This window comes from Musca domestica, unplaced genomic scaffold (assembly GCF_030504385.1).
Source record: "Musca domestica strain aabys unplaced genomic scaffold, Musca_domestica.polishedcontigs.V.1.1 11, whole genome shotgun sequence".
Classification (NCBI taxonomy): Eukaryota; Metazoa; Arthropoda; class Insecta; order Diptera; family Muscidae; genus Musca; species Musca domestica.
The window spans coordinates 3,726,089-3,748,834 of NW_026712133.1; the positions used below are offsets into that span (position 1 = coordinate 3,726,089).

A 22,746-nucleotide genomic window follows, 5' to 3' on the forward strand; every position below is an offset into this window, starting at 1 on the left:
AAAACAGTAAACTTTTGTTCTAAGACTAGTTCTAGTTCTAGAACCATATTGTCTGCTAAGTGCACGAGTTTCGCTTGCAGGTACTGTATAGGGTTCATTACTCCTATTCAAGGTGTATGCATGAACTACAACTAACATTTTACAATAACAACATTATGTTTATAGAAACTGAAAATATGAAGATAATAACAAAACTTTTCTTTAAAAAGTATCTGATTTTTGTTGATAGCTTGGCCGATGTTTTTTTTTTGTTGTGCTTATCCTGCGAGATATCAAAACATCCCAAAAAGAACAAGGCCGTGAAGAGGGCCTTAAATTGACGAAGTATTTTCGCGTGTTTTGAAGAGACTACACAGTTGGGTCACACTATTGTGGTATGCCTTGCCGCAGTTTAAGCACACACGCACCAGCTGCCGAATCGATACATTGAACCACAATATACATAACTATAAGGATTGGACTTATGTGATCAACCAAAGCCATAGCAATCGTAACAACCCGATTTATGTGTCCACCACTTAGGTAGCCCACAATGGCTATTGCCATGAAAGTACTGAAGCTAAATAAGACAGACTCTTAATGTCCCATTCTTGTGTTAAGTACACGAGTCAATAGAAAAAAATTCAAAATGAAATTTATCATAAATTCCACTAAAATTGATTCCTAAAGGACACGATGTTTTACCTTTGTGCATGTTAATACATTTGGATAATAAACTGCTTCAAACAAATTATGAAATTTAAATTTTAAAATTGAAATTGACAATTTACTTTACAGACAAAAATAAAAAAAGTTAAAAACCATATGATTATCAATTATACCTTAGTAAATACACTTTGCTCCTACTTTGCAATGTGAATAACAATATTAATATCTCCGTGTCATTCATTATTATTCTATTTCCGGCAAGTAAGTGATCATATAAGTTAACCGTGCCGTTTTCGTTCGTTAATTAACCTATTTCTGATTCTTTGTGTTTTTTGGTATCTGTCTGTTTATAGCATTCGTGATGTCCTGTTGTTTAAATTGTTATTCCCAGGTCAGGCCAGGTCTTCCAGTAATAATTTTTTGAGTTGTTTCTATCGTATGAATGTGCTTTGCATATCTGTGGTAACTCCTACAGTTGTTAAAAGGGAACTTAGACAACAGCCGAAATAAAAAAGTAAAGTTGTTCGTTTCGTCTTAAAATATTCTTTTGGGCAACCCTCCCTCTAATAAGAACAGTTTCCAAATCTGATAGAACTATTTCCACAAATAAAGGGGTAAGCTTATTCTCTAACTGTGACGTCATCGATTTTTGTGAAATTAATATCTGTACATTTTGTGAATGTCAGTGTTTCGATTCTTGATTTAGTTTTTATTTCTTTATTACTAAAGTCTACTATAGCGCGTCGACATCAAATTAATTTCCTTCATTAACCAGAAGGGTTTTAAATCTTGTTCTTACTATTTGATCTCTCCGATGTTTGACCATTTGGAGACGGAACATCACCGTACTGATTCCAAAATGTTTACGATTGTCTAAAACGGATTAAATAATCCAAGCCCATGGGTTGAACTGGTCTGTGTGAGCGTGATTTTCTGTTAAAACCTACGACTTCTAGTGACTTAGTTGCTGGTTTTTTTCTAAAAAGAATTGGAGGAGATAAGAATGAATTAAAATTGATCCTCTGAATCAATAGTAATTAATTTTATTTAAAATACCTGCTTTTGGTATTTTGGACAGTGCCCACACTGCACGTAGTGCAGAACGCTTAAGTTCATCTTGTTTTTCATATTCCTGTTTCACGGAATTCGCCTTCACTTTATGTGTGCATGTATCCCTCAATTGTTGTATAAATTGATCAAGCCCTAGAATGAGAAGAATACAAATCAGAATATATTCAATTCATGTTCATAAAACTATGAACATGAAAGACTGCTGCAATAAATTAGATCGTTAAGTGATTTAGGCTATAAAATGTTTATGTATTTTTAACCCAACATTCTAGAGTACTTGTAAATGTGTGTGCATGAAAGATAAGAGCATAAGGGATGATAACACTTCATGCTGCTGGAGACGCATTGATAATAAAGAATATTCTCCCATAAACATGCGCTCAGCTGGGGAGTAAATATAGATCACAGCAATTGTGTGTTGCATTAGGCCTATGCATAGAATTAGAAATGTCAAGTGTTTGTAGCCTTAAGTAGATGCATAAGATTAAACCCCCCTAAGATTTCTGTTGTGTACTAGCACTTAAGTAATACATTTTGTTCAATAAAATCAGAATTAAACTGACAAACGAACAAACAAGTTCTAGAATTTGATTCTCCCGCTAACATTGGTCCTTCGACAAAAAAAAAACCAGCGGCCACAAAAATATATTTCAAAAAAAAAAAAAAGAGAATTATATTTTTGTAAAAAAAAAAAAAACAAAACAGAAAAAAAAAGCCATAGGGGCAAAACAAAAAAAAAGCCATAGGGGCAAATAAAAAACAAAAAAAAAAAGCCATAGGGGCAAAGAAAAAACAAAAAAAGCCATAGGGGCAAAGAAAAAATCAAAAAAAGCCATAGGGGCAACAAAAGCAAAAAATAAAACAGAATAATTTTGAAAAAAGCCACAGGGGCATTAAAAGAAAAGAAGCTAAAACTACAAATTTTACTTGCTTCACAAAACAAGGAAAAATGGCGTCGAGACATAACTTGTATAAGCTCCAAAGCCTACTCCTTAAAGAAGTAATTGGGATTAAGGAAAAACTGCAAGCAGGCATGGTTCGGAAAGCAGCCATGGGTGACACACTACGATCCCTGGAAAGCAAAATGAAGGAAGCCACTACGAACCACGAAATGCTGAGAGTGCATGGCGAAAACACTGATCCCTATTTCAAAGAAAATGTTTGGGATCTCATCAACTTGAACTATGGAAAAGCAAAGGAACTCCTAGCGAGTTTGGAAGAAGAGGTCGAGCGAGAACCGCAAAGGGTAATAAAAGAAGCAGAGCCCGAAGTGCATGGGCTAATGCTCGATCAACAGTTAAAGGCCTTCCAAGAGGAAATGCAACAACAGATGCAACAACAAATGCAACAATTTATGTTGATGTTCGAGAAGAATAAAAGAGAAAATGAGGAAGAAAGACTAACCCATATAGAATCATCACCAATGGGCAATCAGGCGAATATAAAAGTAAGCGCAATCATCTACCAATTCAGGAAAAAAGTAAACAAACTCGCCGATGCCGTTGAATGCGATTTAGCTGGACTATCAAAATATGCTTTGGAGTACATGAAGTCATCGTGGGAGAAGCATATGGATGAAATTAGGAAATTGCATCTCGAGCTCTCAACGGTGCATGGAATGGAAGAGGTAGATCTCGAATTTGAAGAAATTGAAGAAAAGTTTGAGAGCAAAATGCAGGATATGATAAGAAGGATAGATGGTCTTAAAGAGGAGTCACTGGAAGTAGAACTAAAAAGAGTTCAAATACCATCCTTTAGTGGTCATGTGGAAGAGTGGAGTTCATTTCACGATTTATTTAAAAAGATGATTGATGAAAACTCCAAATTATCAAAAGTTCAAAAACTGTACTACCTCAAGACAAATCTAAAAGGAGAGGCATTTCGCTTGGTGCAACATCTTCAAGTGACCGAGGCAAATTATGAAGCAGCATGGGAATTACTGGAAAAAAGATATGGCAACAGGAGAATTTTATTCACTAAATTGGTAGATAGAATACTGGACCATCAAAACATCAACAGCCTGTCAGCAATAAGCATAAGAAATTTGCTGGACAATGTAAATGAAAGTATTCAGGCGTTGAAAGCAATGGATATTCCCCTAGAGCAAGCGGATCCCATTTTAGCCCGAATAATTATACGGAAACTGGATAAGGATGGGCTTATTCTTTATGAGCAGAATGTAAAGAAATCCAAGGACATCCAAAAACTTGAGGATGTGATGGACTTCCTGGAGCAGCAGTTTCAAGCCTTGGAAGCTTCAGTAGGCAGAAAACACAATAACATAGGACTGTACAAACTCCAAGAAAAATCAGCAGTGGTAGCGGAATTAAAACAATGTAAGTTCTGTAAAATGAGCGGACATGATATCGCATGGTGCAGAAAATTTTCGGCGTTATCTTCGAATGAAAGATACAATTGGGCAAGATCAGCACAGGTCTGCCTCAGATGCTTAAGCCACAACAAGGATAAAAAATGTTACAATGAAATTAAATGCCAGAAGTGTGGAATGAATCACATCACAGTGATGCATTTAGAGCGAAGAGGACATACGAAAGCAATGACCACCAATACAACAACAAATGTTCTGCTAGCAACAGCCCAAGTTCGTATAAAATCACTGCATGGAGAATTTGTAACAGTCAAAGCGCTGATAGACCAAGGATCACAAATTACATCCATATCAGAGGACGCGGCTCAACTGTTGCAGCTACCAAGGAAGAAGACAGAAGTGAGGTTACAAGGTCTAGGAGAGACCCTAGTTGGCGTGGCGAAATCTAAAGTTGCACTGGAACTACGACCCAGATTTTTGAGCAACATAATGATTAAGGCAGAAGCACTAGTCCTTCCAGCACTTGCATCAGCACATCCCGACAGAAGGTTTCAATATGACGTGGATAAATGGAGAAATGTAAATTTGGCAGATCCAAATTTCAACAGCCCGGAAAGAATCGATTTAGTCATTGGAGCCGATCTTTACTCACAAATATTGGAAGAAGGAGTTCGCCACGATGAGCAAATTGTGGGACAAAATACGAAGTTGGGTTGGATTTTATCTGGAACAGTAGTAGTAAATCCTGGATTGAACATAAAGAAATCGGCAGCAACAACAACAATTGAGAGGTTCTGGGAAATAGAGGAAATAGAAGATGAAAAAAACGACCGAAGAAGACGAATACTGCCTTAAGTTATATGAAGACACAACACGCCGAGACAATTCAGGAAGATTTGTCGTGCGTTTGCCGTTAATTGAAGAAAAAGATTTGGGAGATTCATATAAAAGAGCCATGGCGAGGTTTATAAACTTGGAAAAAAGATTAGAAAATAATGCGGAATTAAAGTCAGAGTACGAGAAAACAATGAACGAGCTCATATCCATGGGCCAAATGGTAAAGGTGGATCCAAGTAAGAAGGCTTTGTATTATATGCCGCACCAAGCAGTGGTACGTGAAACAAGTCTAACCACAAAAGTTAGAGTGGTATTTGATGCTTCATCGACAACTTCAAATGGGAAGTCGCTGAATGACATACTTCACGTGGGACCAAGGCTTCAAAAAGATATATTTGACATTGTAACAAAGTGGAGATCGTGGAAGTTTGTCATCTCAGCTGATGTGGAGAAAATGTTTCGTCAGATTAAAGTTGAAAAAGAAGACCAGGAATACCAACATGTGTTGTGGAGGAGTAATCCGTCGGAGCCTATCCAACAATATAAACTTACTACGGTAACATATGGCACTGCATCAGCACCATTTCTGGCTGTAAGATCGCTCATAGAAATTGGAAATAGGTGCCAGAATCAAGAAATCGCTCAGAGGATCAAAGAAGATTTCTACATGGACGACCTTTTAACAGGAGCGAATACAAAACAAGAATGCAGGGAGGTGCAGAAGAAGATAACGCTGCAACTGGAGGATTATGGGTTTCATTTAAGAAAATGGATATCAAACTCTCCTGAAGTATTGAGTGCGGTGAAATTGAATGAAGAAAATGAAGTGCTGAGAATAGAAGAAGATGAATGCTTGAAAACATTGGGATTACAATGGAATCCACAGATCGATTGCTTTACATTTAGTATGCAAATTAAAAAAGAAGACAAGTTGACAAAACGAATAGCATTGTCAAGACTGGCACAAATATTCGATCCATTAGGTTGGCTGACGCCAGTCACGGTAACAGCAAAACTATTTATACAGCAGTTATGGATACAACAAATAGAATGGGATGTGCCATTGGAGGAGAAATTGAGTGGAGATTGGCGGCAGTTTACATACAGTCTGCCTGCTTTAGAAAATTTAAGGATTCCAAGATGGTTTGGAATATTGGAAGACAAAACTGCACAGTTACATGGGTTTGCAGATGCTTCCGAGAAGGCTTATGCAGCAGTCGTATACCTTAAGGTAAATTCGCAGGTGACCATAGTGGCTGCAAAAAGTAAGGTAAATCCAGTAAAAAATAGGAAGACGCTTCCAAAGCTGGAACTTTGTGCAACACATCTATTGGCTAAACTACTACAGAAGATCAAAGGAGTATTGAAGTCAGCAACACCAACTTTTGCTTGGAGTGATTCCATGATTTCCTTGGCATGGATTCACAACTCCAAAAACAAGGATAAGTTCATAAAAACAAGGGTGATGGATATTTTGGAGAGAATACCCGAAGCGAAATGGGGCTACGTCAAGTCAAAGGAGAATCCAGCAGATATGGGTTCAAGGGGTGTCCCACCGGAGACTTTGACAAACAATACATTGTGGTGGGAAGGCCCCGAATGGCTGAAAAAAGATGAACAAGATTGGCCAAAAAGCAACATAAATCAAACAGTAGCAACAACAGTAAAGTTTTCGACTGAAAACCACTTATATGAAAGTATGATGAAGTATTCGTCATTTAAGAAACAGATACGTGAAATGGCTTATCTACTGCGTTTTATAAAAGGGCTAAAAAAGAAGCGAGCAGTAAATGAGCATTTGACGGCAAAAGAGTTGGAAGAAGCAGAGATGGAGATAATAAAACTACATCAAGAAAGAGAATGGCCAGTGGAACTAAGGAAATTGAAGACATTGGGAACGGTGGATCATCAAAGTAAAATAGCTTCACTACATCCACAGTTGGATCGAAATGGCATAATGCGGGTTGGTGGAAGACTTGCTTTGTCAGAGCTGAACTATAACCAAAAGCATCCAATAATTATTCAAAAGTCAAGATTAGCGGGAAATATCATTCGAAATTGTCATATTCAAACGATGCATGGAGGAAATCGACTTATGGAAAATATACTAAGACGAAAATATTGGATTATTGGAGCTAAAAATAGGATAAAACTTTGCATTAGGTGTTGTCCAAGATGTACGCGCTTTAGAGGTGAAGTGCGAAATCAATTGATGGGAAATTTACCAGCTTACCGTGTCAGTATAAATCAACCCTTTCAACACTGTGGCATTGATTATGCGGGTCCGCTACAAATACGGTGCTCCAAAACAAGAGGAGTGAAGGCTATGAAGGGTTACGTAGCGGTGTTCGTATGCATGGTAACTAAGGCGGTTCATTTGGAAGCTGTCAGCGGACTTACAACGGAAGCATTTCTGGCGGCGCTAAGGCGATTTTTCGCGAGAAGAGGAAAATCAACCGACTTATATTCAGACAACGGAACGAACTTCGTAGGGGCAGCAAGGCAGCTTGACAGAGACTTTTTGGATGCCGTTAAAAACAACACGAAGTTAGCTCCCATTTTGGAAAATGAAAAAATAAGTTGGCATTTCATTCCGCCGGCAGCTCCTCACGTTGGAGGAATTTGGGAAGCAGCAGTGAAGTCCATGAAATATCACCTAAAAAGAATAATTGGTGATACGAAATTGACTTACGAGGAGTTGAGTACGGTGCTATCTCAGATTGAAGCAGTATTAAATTCGAGGCCGCTACATGAACTTGGAAGCGGTACAGAATATATTGACACTTTAACACCTGGACATTTCTTAATTGGGCGTCCGATGTTAGAATCACCGGCGACTATCGATGAAGGTAACTTAGGATGTCTTAATAGATGGAAACTGCTACAACGAATTAAAAGTCATTTTTGGAGCAGATGGAAAGAGGAGTATCTAACCACATTACAAAACCGAATGAAATGGAAGAAACAAAATAATAATGTGGAAATAGGCAATGTGGTGATATTGAAAAACGAAGAAACGCACGCGGCGCGATGGCCACTGGCCAAGGTGGTAGAAGTCCATCCAGGGAAGGACGGAGTTGTAAGGATTGTGACAGTTAAAACACAAGACGGCGTGATAAAGAGGCCAATTAACAAATTATGTCCATTGGAGCATATGGACGAGGAATCTGAAGAATTGCCCAGACAGGAAAAACAGGCGGAAATTACACATACTAATATGACAAGATGTGAGCGAAAAATAAGGAAACAACCAATAACGTGGGCAATGATGCTGAACTTATTTTTACTAATATCTACCAAGGCATCATCTGTACATGAACTGAATAGTTCGGCTGCGGTATATTTGGATCCCATGTCTCAAATTCACATGGTTTCCTCATCATGGAATATGGTTGTGTACTTTGAGCTGAAACCATATTTAGAAACATTAGACCTGGCTTCCGAATTGCTGAAAACATCAAAAAGCTTATGCCCACGACTTCAAACTTTTGAGGAGCAGTGTTGGTCCACGATTAACAATATGGAACTCAAGATTAATAAGATAAAGACCAACAATCGATTATTCCTCAGAGAAGACAATCGTCAAAAAAGAGGAGCTCCGTTGAAATTTGTAGGTTCGTTTCAACACTGGGCATTTGGGGTAATGGACGATGACGATCGAGTAGCTATGGAGAGCAATATGAAAAATCTATTAGCCAACCAAAAGGATTTGAAGAAGTTAGCAAAACAACAGACATCTGTAGTCGACGCTACAGTAAATCTTTTAAGGAAAACCACAGAGGAAGTGAATTCGCACTTTTCGGATATCAAAGGCAAAATTGAGAACATAAGTGCTACAATGAATGAGAATTACTTCGTGTATAGAGAATCCATACGATTCTTTATAATAGCAAAACAAATTCATGAGCTTTTGGAAGAATGTGACGAAGTCCAAAAAGAAGTTGTTGATGCATTAATTGATGTAAACAGCGGTAAGTTTCATCCCGTCCTGATAACACCCAAACAATTACAAGCAGAGATAGTAAAAATACGAGATGCTCTGCCTGAAAAATATGTACTGCCAGGAAAGCGTACGGGAATGGAATTAAAAGAGATCTTACATTTGATGACGTGCCACGGATCGTTTGTGGGGTCCCAACTGGTAATTAATATAAAAATACCGCTGTTCAATCGGCAGTCATCCCAGTTTTACAAAGTAATTCCGATACCATTTGAAGAAGGAAATACGATATTGATAGCCCGGGTGAATTCCCCGTACATTGTATATAATTTTGAGCTGGATTCTTTTCATTTCTTAACACAGCCTATGCTGAATGAGTGCAAAGAGACGTTGGGTAAGGAGATAATGTGCGAAGAGAATTTTCCATGGAGAGATGCAACTACAAATAATTGTGAATTATCTCCTCTGAGACCGCACATAAAACTAAACTGCGCCTATGACGAAGTGGAACGAATGCCTTATTGGATGCCATTGAAACGAAATGGCAATTGGCTTTTTAAAACCTTTTCAAGTGCAACAGCTCATTTGCAATGCTCTCACAAACAACAGACGATTATGGAACTTCCAAAGCAAGGAATTCTCACGCTGGATGCAGACTGTACAGCGAGGATCGGTAAAGTAACGTTGGTAGCTGTGCATAGAGTTCATAACGAGATAAGCACAGAATTCCATTCGTTTCTTTTGAAGGATGTAAGTCCGGACGAAAAAGAATCAATCAAACCCCTTGGAAATATACTTATCAATCATCATCAAGAAATTGACGAGCTAAAGAAATTCGTGGACAAGTTAAAGAAAGAAAATGTGGAATTGCGAGGCTTGAAGTTCCATCACATCTCATCACACGTAGCTTTTATTTTAGTAATTATAGTAATAATAATTCTAATTATTTTATTTATAAGAAGACAGAAAAAATTAAAACGCATAACCGAAATTCAATTTCCCCGAGGCCAGGATGTCTAAATAAATTATTTGCCGCCCGGGAAAATGTTCATAAAACTATGAACATGAAAGACTGCTGCAATAAATTAGATCGTTAAGTGATTTAGGCTATAAAATGTTTATGTATTTTTAACCCAACATTCTAGAGTACTTGTAAATGTGTGTGCATGAAAGATAAGAGCATAAGGGATGATAACACTTCATGCTGCTGGAGACGCATTGATAATAAAGAATATTCTCCCATAAACATGCGCTCAGCTGGGGAGTAAATATAGATCACAGCAATTGTGTGTTGCATTAGGCCTATGCATAGAATTAAAAATGTCAAGTGTTTGTAGCCTTAAGTAGATGCATAAGATTAAACCCCCCTAAGATTTCTGTTGTGTACTAGCACTTAAGTAATACATTTTGTTCAATAAAATCAGAATTAAACTGACAAACGAACAAACAAGTTCTAGAATTTGATTCTCCCGCTAACAATTCAATTTTTCTTCATTGAGAGTAATTGTAATATAAATTAAGAATAATTAATATGCATAAATACAGAGAGGGTGGTCCGATATATATTATCTTTACAACAGGTCTTGCTTAAGTTAAATTCTAAGAAGTTTTATCTTTATTTGTGTATTTGTTTTTTCTATTAAACAACAAAATTACCTTAGTAAGTGGCGTCAGAGGCCTGGTTAGTATAACCGCGATTAACGACTAATTACTCAAAATTTTGACCCCTTTGTGGTGGACGTACCAAAAGTTGTTGTCAATATATTGTATTGGATTGCTTATTTCACATTTTATGAGAGATAAAATTATTCAAAATTTAAAACCGTTGTATTCCATTTTCACACCAGATCTTGTGTTACGAAAATATTGGGATGTGCGAAATTTAAACCGTTGTGGAGGAGGTACCAGAAGGAGTGTTCTGACATATGCCGCAGTCGTTATCGAATTGTTTCTACTCGAAGTTGTACACGATAGGTAGTATGCTATCGAAAACAAAGTATGTAGTGATTTTTGCGCGTGTCATTATGGGACACAACTTCTTGTGTATTTCGATAGTGACGTTTTTTTATCACTTTGCCCATGGTACTTTGTGCTAACCCAAGTAAGAAGTCGTTCTCTGCATTATGCTGAAAACTGCGGCTGGCCAAAAGGATCAAACTGTGAAGTTGGTGGTATCTCCAAACTCGATATAAGTTTGACAATAAAATTCGATGTACAAAGTTTGGACCAAATCGAATACTCCTTTCAAGAGTTATCGTGCGCACCATCCCAGCCAGACGGACGGACGGATTCGGTCCAAAGAGACCTGGGGTCTAAAACCGATACCGCAAGTTTTGGACGTATCAAATTATATACCCTCTATAACCATATGGTTGAGGGTATAACAATTGTCAACATTGGATATGTATTTCATATTACCGCACCCCACGATTTTTGATAAACATTTAATCTAAACAAGATAGATTAAAAACTAGCATTTGGTTCAATTTAATTTTTAAACTAACTGCAATAAGTACTTTAAGTTTACTTTAAGTGTGGGCATTTTTTACAAACCTTCAGTTCTACGACTAGAATACCTACAGCTAAAAGTATAGCTCATTCTAGATTTATGTCCCTTATTCTTCTGACATATTTCGGCAGTGAGTTTGCTGATCGTTACATTTAGTGCCTGTATAACCTGGGCCCATATGTTCGCCTTATGCAGTTCAATACAGTTCTTGATGTAACAGCATTGGTTGTTATAATGTATACTAGCTGTCCCGTCCGCGATGCCGGTTCGTATTTTTAGTCTTTAATGCATATTTTTTGAATCACAATAATTCTCAGCAATTTTTGCAATTTTTGCGAGCTTCGGTGCTTTGAAAAATGGATCCTCTTTGATCTGCCGTAAAATATACTTCTCATCACTCATGGTAAATATTTTATTATATGCCATTTTTTGACTTATTTTCTACATCCATCTGTTTTGTACCGTTTTATGATGTACTGAACTTTAGATCGGCTTCTATTAACAATCTCAGATATCTCATTTAGCGATTGATGGTTTTTGTAATGTTTAATTACTAAATTTCTCACTTCAGCAGTGGTTTGTTTAATATTTACGTCAGTAAACTACACAACACGTGGATATTTGTAATTAATTAGCTTTTAAGGACCCCAAATATATTTTTCAACAATCCCGCGAAGTTTGACGCATTTCGAAACAGGATTGCCGTATAAATGTATATAAATGCCATTATTTTGTTACATAAATAAAAACAGTAAACTTTTGTTCTAAGACTAGTTCTAGTTCTAGAACCATATTGTCTGCTAAGTGCACGAGTTTCGCTTGCAGGTACTGTATAGGGTTCATTACTCCTATTCAAGGTGTATGCATGAACTACAACTAACATTTTACAATAACAACATTATGTTTATAGAAACTGAAAATATGAAGATAATAACAAAACTTTTCTTTAAAAAGTATCTGATTTTTGTTGATAGCTTGGCCGATGTTTTTTTTTTTGTTGTGCTTATCCTGCGAGATATCAAAACATCCCAAAAAGAACAAGGCCGTGAAGAGGGCCTTAAATTGACGAAGTATTTTCGCGTGTTTTGAAGAGACTACACAGTTGGGTCACACTATTGTGGTATGCCTTGCCGCAGTTTAAGCACACACGCACCAGCTGCCGAATCGATACATTGAACCACAATATACATAACTATAAGGATTGGACTTATGTGATCAACCAAAGCCATAGCAATCGTAACAACCCGATTTATGTGTCCACCACTTAGGTAGCCCACAATGGCTATTGCCATGAAAGTACTGAAGCTAAATAAGACAGACTCTTAATGTCCCATTCTTGTGTTAAGTACACGAGTCAATAGAAAAAAATTCAAAATGAAATTTATCATAAATTCCACTAAAATTGATTCCTAAAGGACACGATGTTTTACCTTTGTGCATGTTAATACATTTGGATAATAAACTGCTTCAAACAAATTATGAAATTTAAATTTTAAAATTGAAATTGACAATTTACTTTACAGACAAAAATAAAAAAAGTTAAAAACCATATGATTATCAATTATACCTTAGTAAATACACTTTGCTCCTACTTTGCAATGTGAATAACAATATTAATATCTCCGTGTCATTCATTATTATTCTATTTCCGGCAAGTAAGTGATCATATAAGTTAACCGTGCCGTTTTCGTTCGTTAATTAACCTATTTCTGATTCTTTGTGTTTTTTGGTATCTGTCTGTTTATAGCATTCGTGATGTCCTGTTGTTTAAATTGTTATTCCCAGGTCAGGCCAGGTCTTCCAGTAATAATTTTTTGAGTTGTTTCTATCGTATGAATGTGCTTTGCATATCTGTGGTAACTCCTACAGTTGTTAAAAGGGAACTTAGACAACAGCCGAAATAAAAAAGTAAAGTTGTTCGTTTCGTCTTAAAATATTCTTTTGGGCAACCCTCCCTCTAATAAGAACAGTTTCCAAATCTGATAGAACTATTTCCACAAATAAAGGGGTAAGCTTATTCTCTAACTGTGACGTCATCGATTTTTGTGAAATTAATATCTGTACATTTTGTGAATGTCAGTGTTTCGATTCTTGATTTAGTTTTTATTTCTTTATTACTAAAGTCTACTATAGCGCGTCGACATCAAATTAATTTCCTTCATTAACCAGAAGGGTTTTAAATCTTGTTCTTACTATTTGATCTCTCCGATGTTTGACCATTTGGAGACGGAACATCACCGTACTGATTCCAAAATGTTTACGATTGTCTAAAACGGATTAAATAATCCAAGCCCATGGGTTGAACTGGTCTGTGTGAGCGTGATTTTCTGTTAAAACCTACGACTTCTAGTGAAATTAGGGGTTTTCTTCGTTTGTGGTTAATTTACCTTCGCGAGATCCGATGAAATAAGACGGGGAAAAATACATCTCCCTATCAGATTCTACTTCTTGGGCAAAAGCTTATGTAGAGGACAGATTTGAAAACAGTCTTTGTATCTGATATAAACACTCACACTGTTTTTTCTTAAGTCATCAATGTCTTGTAAGGCAATAGGGTTGGTTTCAATTGATTGACAGCTGAAGCTGCTTGGATAGCCGAATCTACAAGTGTTCTTATTTGCTCTCCCATCGACAATTCTACATATTCCTCTGACATTTAGATTGTAAAATTTCACGACCACTGAAATGTTTTGAATACCATAATTTAATAAAATGTCTCTTTTAAAAGAATAATCATCAATTTCCTAAAAAAAAAAATATTTTATTCTTCAGTCACATTTACAAAATAATAGCAGATACTAAGAGTAGGCAATTGATTACAATATTACTTATAACTCTACTTACAACTACTCTAAATATATTATAGTTTAGCTGTGTAACTACATGTGCTGGAAGTTCGATTGGTAGACTTCACAAATAGCTGGCTGGTTGACTTAGTGGCTGATTTGATCGCTTCCTTCCCAGGCTATATAGATGTTCTGCTGATGTTTTACAAACATTTTAAATTTTATTTTTCATTTTATTCATTCAGAGTCTTATTAATTGTTCTCCCTTGTTTGGCGCCAGTTAGCGTATTAAATTGCTTACCAGAATCCGTCAGGCATATTGAGGTGAGAACAGGTGTTACAAACGAGAAGAAAAATAAAAAAATTAAACAATGTGTGAATAAAAAATGTTTTATTAGAATTATTCGCATAAAATGGGTACTGGTTCCTCTGGCTGCTTCACTTTATGTGTGCATGTATCCCTCAATTGTTGTATAAATTGATCAAGCCCTAGAATGAGAAGAATACAAATCAGAATATATTCAATTCAATTTTTCTTCATTGAGAGTAATTGTAATATAAATTAAGAATAATTAATAAGCATAAATACAGAGAGGGTGGTCCGATATATATTATCTTTACAACAGATCTTGCTTAAGTTAAATTCTAAGAAGTTTTATCTTTATTTGTGTATTTGTTTTTTCTATTAAACAACAAAATTACCTTAGTAAGTGGCGTCAGAGGTCTGGTTAGTATAACCGCGATTAACGACTAATTACTCAAAATTTTGACCCCTTTGTGGTGGACGTACCAAAAGTTGTTGTCAATATATTGTATTGGATTGCTTATTTCACATTTTATGAGAGATAAAATTATTCAAAATTTAAAACCGTTGTATTCCATTTTCACACCAGATCTTGTGTTACGAAAATATTGGGATGTGCGAAATTTAAACCGTTGTGGAGGAGGTACCAGAAGGAGTGTTCCGACATATGCCGCAGTCGTTATCGAATTGTTTCTACTCGAAGTTGTACACGATAGGTAGTATGCTATCGAAAACAAAGTATGTAGTGATTTTTGCGCGTGTCATTATGGGACACAACTTCTTGTGTATTTCGATAGTGACGTTTTTTTATCACTTTGCCCATGGTACTTTGTGCTAACCCAAGTAAGAAGTCGTTCTCTGCATTATGCTGAAAACTGCGGCTGGCCAAAAGGATCAAACTGTGAAGTTGGTGGTATCTCCAAACTCGATATAAGTTTGACAATAAAATTCGATGTACAAAGTTTGGACCAAATCGAATACTCCTTTCAAGAGTTATCGTGCGCACCATCCCAGCCAGACGGACGGACGGATTCGGTCCAAAGAGACCTGGGGTCTAAAACCGATACCTCAAGTTTTGGACGTATCAAATTATATACCCTCTATAGCCATATGGTTGAGGGTATAACAATTGTCAACATTGGATATGTATTTCATATTACCGCACCCCACGATTTTTGATAAACATTTAATCTAAACAAGATAGATTAAAAACTAGCATTTGGTTCAATTTAATTTTTAAACTAATTATACTGCAATAAGTACTTTAAGTTTACTTTAAGTGTGGGCATTTTTTACAAACCTTCAGTTCTACGACTAGAATACCTACATCTAAAAGTATAGCTCATTCTAGATTTATGTCCCTTATTCTTCTGACATATTTCGGCAGTGAGTTTGCTGATCGTTACATTTAGTGCCTGTATAACCTGGGCCCATATGTTCGCCTTATGCAGTTCAATACAGTTCTTGATGTAACAGCATTGGTTGTTATAATGTATACTAGCTGTCCCGTCCGCGATGCCGGTTCGTATTTTTATTCTCAGCAATTTTTGCAATTTTTGCGAGCTTCGGTGCATTAAAAAATGGATCCTCTTTGATCTGCCGTAAAATATACTTCTCATCACTCATGGTAAATATTTTATTATATGCCATTTTTTGACTTATTTTCTACATCCATCTGTTTTGTACCGTTTTATGATGTACTGAACTTTAGATCGGCTTCTATTAACAATCTCAGATATCTCATTTAGCGATTGATGGTTTTTGTAATGTTTAATTACTGAATTTCTCACTTCAGCAGTGGTTTGTTTAATATTTACGTCAGTAAACTACACAACACGTGGATATTTGTAATTAATTAGCTTTTAAGGACTTCCCCAAATATATTTTTCAACAATCCCGTGAAGTTTGACGCAGTTCGAAACAGGATTGCCGTATAAATGTATATAAATGCCATTATTTTGTTACATAAATAAAAACAGTAAACTTTTGTTCTAAGACTAGTTCTAGTTCTAGAACCATATTGTCTGCTAAGTGCACGAGTTTCGCTTGCAGCTACTGTATAGGGTTCATTACTCCTATTCATGGTGTATGCATGAACTACAACTAACATTTTACAATAACAACATTATGTTTATAGAAACTGAAAATATGAAGATAATAACAAAACTTTTCTTTAAAAAGTATCTGATTTTTGTTGATAGCTTGGCCGATGTTTTTTTGTTGTGCTTATACCTGTGCTTATCCTGCGAGATATCAAAACATCCCAAAAAGAACAAGGCCGTGAAGAGGGCCTTAAATTGACGAAGTATTTTCGCGTGTTTTGAAGAGACTACACAGTTGGGTCACACTATTGTGGTATGCCTTGCCGCAGTTTAAGCACACACGCACCAGCTGCCGAATCGATACATTGAACCACAATATACATAACTATAAGGATTGGACTTATGTGATCAACCAAAGCCATATCAATCGTAACAACCCGATTTATGTGTCCACCACTTAGGTAGCCCACAATGGCTATTGCCATGAAAGTACTGAAGCTAAATAAGACAGACTCCTAATGTCCCATTCTTGTGTTAAGTACACGAGTCAATAGAAAAAAATTCAAAATGAAATTTATCATAAATTCCACTAAAATTGATTCCTAAAGGACACGATGTTTTACCTTTGTGCATGTTAATACATTTGGATAATAAACTGCTTCAAACAAATTATGAAATTTAAATTTTAAAATTGAAATTGACAATTTACTTTACAGACAAAAATAAAAAAAGTTAAAAACCATATGATTATCAATTATACCTTAGTAAATACACTTTGCTCCTACTTTGCAATGTGAATAACAATATTAATATCTCCGTGTCATTCATTATTATTCTATTTCCGGCAAGTAAGTGATCATATAAGTTAACCGTGCCGTTTTCGTTCGTTAATTAACCTATTTCTGATTCTTTGTGTTTTTTGGTATCTGTCTGTTTATAGCATTCGTAATGTCCTGTTGTTTAAATTGTTATTCCCAGGTCAGGCCAGGTCTTCCAGTAATAATTTTTTGAGTTGTTTCTATCGTATGAATGCTTTGCATATCTGTGGTAACTCCTACAGTTGTTAAAAGGGAACTTAGACAACAGCCGAAATAAAAAAGTAAAGTTGTTCGTTTCGTCTTAAAATATTCTTTTGGGCAACCCTCCCTCTAATAAGAACAGTTTCCAAATCTGATAGAACTATTTCCACAAATAAAGGGTAAGCTTATTCTCTAACTGCGACGTCATCGATTTTTGTGAAATTAATATCTGTACATTTTGTGAATGTCACTGTTTCGATTCTTGATTTAGTTTTTATTTCTTTATTACTAAAGTCTACTATAGCGCGTCGATGTCAAATTAACTTCCTTCATTAACCAGAAGGGTTTTAAATCTTGTTCTTACTACTTGATCTCTCCGATGTTTGACCATTTGGAGACGGAACATCACCGTACTGATTCCAAAATGTTTACGATTGTCTAAAACGGATTAAATAATCCAAGCCCATGGGTTGAACTGGTCTGTGTGAGCGTGATTTTCTGTTAAAACCTACGATTTCTTGTGAAATTAGGGGTTTTCTTCGTTTGTGGTTAATTTACCTTCGCGAGATCCGATGAAATAAGACGGGGAAAAATACATCTCCCTATCAGATTCTACTTCTTGGGCAAAAGCTTATGTAGAGGACAGATTTGAAAACAGTCTTTGTATCTGATATAAACACTCACACTGTTTTTTCTTAAGTCATCAATGTCTTGTAAGGCAATAGGGTTGGTTTCAATTGATTGACAGCTGAAGCTGCTTGGATAGCCGAATCTACAAGTGTTCTTATTTGCTCTCCCATCGACAATTCTACATATTCCTCTGACATTTATATTGTAAAATTTCACGACCACTGAAATGTTTTGAATACTATAATTTAATAAAATGTCTCTTTTAAAAGAATAATCATCAATTTCCTAAAAAAAAAATATTTTATTCTTCAGTCACATTTACAAAACTATAGCAGATACTAAGAGTAGGCAATTGATTACAATATTACTTATAACTCTACTTACAGCTACTCTAAATATATTATAGTTTAGCTGTGTAACTACATGTGCTGGAAGTTCGATTGGTAGACTTCACAAATAGCTGGCTGGTTGACTTAGTGGCTGATTTGATCGCTTCCTTCCCAGGCTATATAGAAGTTCTGCTGATGTTTTACAAACATTTTAAATATTATTTTTCATTTTATTCGTTCAGAGTCTTATTAATTGTTCTCCCTTGTTTGGTTCCAGTTAGCGTATTAAATTGTTTACCAGAATCCGTCTTGCATATTGAGGTGAGAACAGGTGTTACAAACGAGAAGAAAAATAAAAAAATTAAACAATGTGTGAATAAAAAATGTTACATTACTAAAAAAGTAATACACAACTTTAATTTAGCTTTCATCCATCGTAAAATCCAAATTATTTGAAAGAGAGTCCTTCTGAACGTATTCATATATTTTACTGAGTTCTGGGGAATCGTTGATTGATTTAAGAAAATCAGTTAGTTGCTGGTTTTTTTCTAAAAAGAATTGGAGGAGATAAGAATGAATTAAAATTGATCCTCTGAATCAATAGTAATTAATTTTATTTAAAATACCTGCTTTTGGTATTTTGGACAGTGCCCACACTGCACGTAGTGCAGAACGCTTAAGTTCATCTTGTTTTTCATATTCCTGTTTCACGGAATTCGCCTTCACTTTATGTGTGCATGTATCCCTCAATTGTTGTATAAATTGATCAAGCCCTAGAATGAGAAGAATACAAATCAGAATATATTCAATTCAATTTTTCTTCATTGAGAGTAATTGTAATATAAATTAAGAATAATTAATATGCATAAATACAGAGAGGGTGGTCCGATATATATTATCTTTACAACAGATCTTGCTTAAGTTAAATTCTAAGAAGTTTTATCTTTATTTGTGTATTTGTTTTTTCTATTAAACAACAAAATTACCTTAGTATGTGGCGTCAGAGGCCTGGTTAGTATAACCGCGATTAACGACTAGTTACTCAAAATTTTGACCCCTTTGTGGTGGACGTACCAAAAGTTGTTGTCAATATATTGTGTTGGATTGCTTATTTCACATTTTATGAGAGATAAAATTATTCAAAATTTAAAACCGTTGTATTCCATTTTCACACCAGATCTTGTGTTACGAAAATATTGGGATGTGCGAAATTTAAACCGTTGTGGAGGAGGTACCAGAAGGAGTGTTCCGACATATGCCGCAGTCGTTATCGAATTGTTTCTACTCGAAGTTGTACACGATAGGTAGCATGCTATCGAAAACAAAGTATGTAGTGATTTTTGCGCGTGTCATTATGGGACACAACTTCTTGTTTTTTTATCACTTTGCCCATGGTACTTTGTGCTAACCCAAGTAAGAAGTCGTTCTCTGCATTATGCTGAAAACTGCGGCTGGCCAAAAGGATCAAACTGTGAAGTTGGTGGTATCTCCAAACTCGATATAAGTTTGACAATAAAATTCGATGTACAAAGTTTGGACCAAATCGAATACTCCTTTCAAGAGTTATCGAGCGCACCATCCCAGCCAGACGGACGGACGGATTCGGTCCAAAGAGACCTGGGGTCTAAAACCGATACCGCAAGTTTTGGACGTATCAAATTATATACCCTCTATAACCATATGGTTGAGGGTATAACAATTGTCAACATTGGATATGTATTTCATATTACCGCACCCCACGATTTTTGATAAACATTTAATCTAAACAAGATAGATTAAAAACTAGCATTTGGTTCAATTTAATTTTTAAACTAATTATACTGCAATAAGTACTTTAAGTTTACTTTAAGTGTGGGCATTTTTTACAAACCTTCAGTTCTACGACTAGAATACCTACAGCTAAAAGTATAGCTCATTCTAGATTTATGTCCCTTATTCTTCTGACATATTTCGGCAGTGAGTTTGCTGATCGTTACATTTAGTGCCTGTATAACCTGGGCCCATATGTTCGCCTTATGCAGTTCTTGATGTAACAGCATTGGTTGTTATAATGTATACTAGCTGTCCCGTCCGCGATGCCGGTTCGTATTTTTAGTCTTTAATGCATATTTTTTGAATCACAATAATTCTCAGCAATTTTTGCAATTTTTGCGAGCTTCGGTGCATTGAAAAATGGATCCTCTTTGATCTGCCGTAAAATATACTTCTCATCACTCATGGTAAATATTTTATTATATGCCATTTTTTGACTTATTTTCTACATCCATCTGTTTTGTACCGTTTTATGATGTACTGAACTTTAGATCGGCTTCTATTAACAATCTCAGATATCTCATTTAGCGATTGATGGTTTTTGTAATGTTTAATTACTAAATTTCTCACTTCAGCAGTGGTTTGTTTAATATTTACGTCAGTAAACTACACAACACGTGGATATTTGTAATTAATTAGCTTTTAAGGACTTCCCCAAATATATTTTTCAACAATCCCGCGAAGTTTGACGCAGTTCGAAACAGGATTGCCGTATAAATGTATATAAATGCCATTATTTTGTTACATAAATAAAAAGAGTAAACTTTTGTTCTAAGACTAGTTCTAGTTCTAGAACCATATTGTCTGCTATGTGCACGAGTTTCGCTTGCAGGTACTGTATAGGGTTCATTACTCCTATTCAAGGTGTATGCATGAACTACAACTAACATTTTACAATAACAACATTATGTTTATAGAAACTGAAAATATGAAGATAATAACAAAACTTTTCTTTAAAAAGTATCTGATTTTTGTTGATAGCTTGGCCGATGTTTTTTGTTGTGCTTATACCTGTGCTTATCCTGCGAGATATCAAAACATCCCAAAAAGAACAAGGCCGTGAAGAGGGCCTTAAATTGACGAAGTATTTTCGCGTGTTTTGAAGAGACTACACAGTTGGGTCACACTATTGTGGTATGCCTTGCCGCAGTTTAAGCACACACGCACCAGCTGCCGAATCGATACATTGAACCACAATATACATAACTATAAGGATTGGACTTATGTGATCAACCAAAGCCATATCAATCGTAACAACCCGATTTATGTGTCCACCACTTAGGTAGCCCACAATGGCTATTGCCATGAAAGTACTGAAGCTAAATAAGACAGACTCTTAATGTCCCATTCTTGTGTTAAGTACACGAGTCAATAGAAAAAAATTCAAAATGAAATTTATCATAAATTCCACTAAAATTGATTCCTAAAGGACACGATGTTTTACCTTTTTGCATGTTAATACATTTGGATAATAAACTGCTTCAAACAAATTATGAAATTTAAATTTTAAAATTGAAATTGACAATTTACTTTACAGACAAAAATAAAAAAAGTTAAAAACCATATGATTATCAATTATACCTTAGTAAATACACTTTGCTCCTACTTTGCAATGTGAATAACAATATTAATATCTCCGTGTCATTCATTATTATTCTATTTCCGGCAAGTAAGTGATCATATAAGTTAACCGTGCCGTTTTCGTTCGTTAATTAACCTATTTCTGATTCTTTGTGTTTTTTGGTATCTGTCTGTTTATAGCATTCGTGATGTCCTGTTGTTTAAATTGTTATTCCCAGGTCAGGCCAGGTCTTCCAGTAATAATTTTTTGAGTTGTTTCTATCGTATGAATGTGCTTTGCATATCTGTGGTAACTCCTACAGTTGTTAAAAGGGAACTTAGACAACAGCCGAAATAAAAAAGTAAAGTTGTTCGTTTCGTCTTAAAATATTCTTTTGGGCAACCCTCCCTCTAATAAGAACAGTTTCCAAATCTGATAGAACTATTTCCACAAATAAAGGGGTAAGCTTATTCTCTAACTGTGACGTCATCGATTTTTGTGAAATTAATATCTGTACATTTTGTGAATGTCAGTGTTTCGATTCTTGATTTAGTTTTTATTTCTTTATTACTAAAGTCTACTATAGCGCGTCGACATCAAATTAATTTCCTTCATTAACCAGAAGGGTTTTAAATCTTGTTCTTACTATTTGATCTCTCCGATGTTTGACCATTTGGAGACGGAACATCACCGTACTGATTCCAAAATGTTTACGATTGTCTAAAACGGATTAAATAATCCAAGCCCATGGGTTGAACTGGTCTGTGTGAGCGTGATTTTCTGTTAAAACCTACGACTTCTAGTGAAATTAGGGGTTTTCTTCGTTTGTGGTTAATTTACCTTCGCGAGATCCGATGAAATAAGACGGGGAAAAATACATCTCCCTATCAGATTCTACTTCTTGGGCAAAAGCTTATGTAGAGGACAGA

General features: G+C 35.7%; 2 protein-coding genes across 8 annotated transcripts in view; one reads left to right on the forward strand and one right to left on the reverse strand.

The window, feature by feature from the left end:
* Positions 1-1,704: 1,704 nt before the first annotated feature.
* LOC101897704 (cullin-associated NEDD8-dissociated protein 1) overlaps positions 1,705-22,746 on the reverse strand; it is a 173,440-nt gene continuing 152,398 nt past the window's right edge. For 4 of the 7 annotated variants that reach the window (XM_059130037.1, XM_059130028.1, XM_059130032.1 and 1 more), the window contains one exon: positions 19,071-19,217. Coding sequence is in view for 3 of the 7 variants with exons in the window: in XM_059130047.1 (XP_058986030.1) it covers positions 14,521-14,609 (89 nt within the window). In the remaining 4 variants the exon portion in view is untranslated. Of the gene's footprint in view, positions 1,852-13,847; positions 14,015-14,074; positions 14,610-19,070; positions 19,218-22,746 lie in introns of those variants that run through there. The other 3 variants (XM_059130047.1, XM_059130051.1, XM_059130044.1) reach the window with 3 other exon arrangements.
* On the forward strand, positions 4,866-10,012 carry LOC131807026 (uncharacterized). The gene is made up of 2 exons (XM_059132057.1): positions 4,866-9,503; positions 9,573-10,012. Exons 1-2 carry the CDS (start codon positions 4,866-4,868, stop codon positions 9,843-9,845), a joined length of 4,911 nt encoding a protein of 1,636 aa, XP_058988040.1. The 3' UTR covers positions 9,846-10,012.

What these genes read in the sequence shown, in the direction of transcription:
- LOC131807026 (XM_059132057.1), top strand. Translation starts at nt 4,866, where the DNA reads ATGAAAAAAACGACCGAAGAAGACGAATACTGCCTTAAGTTATATGAA. An exon ending in GTACAGCGAGGATCGGTAAA is followed by an intron (nt 9,504 to 9,572) that starts GTAACGTTGGTA and finishes TTTCTTTTGAAG; the next exon opens with GATGTAAGTCCGGACGAAAA.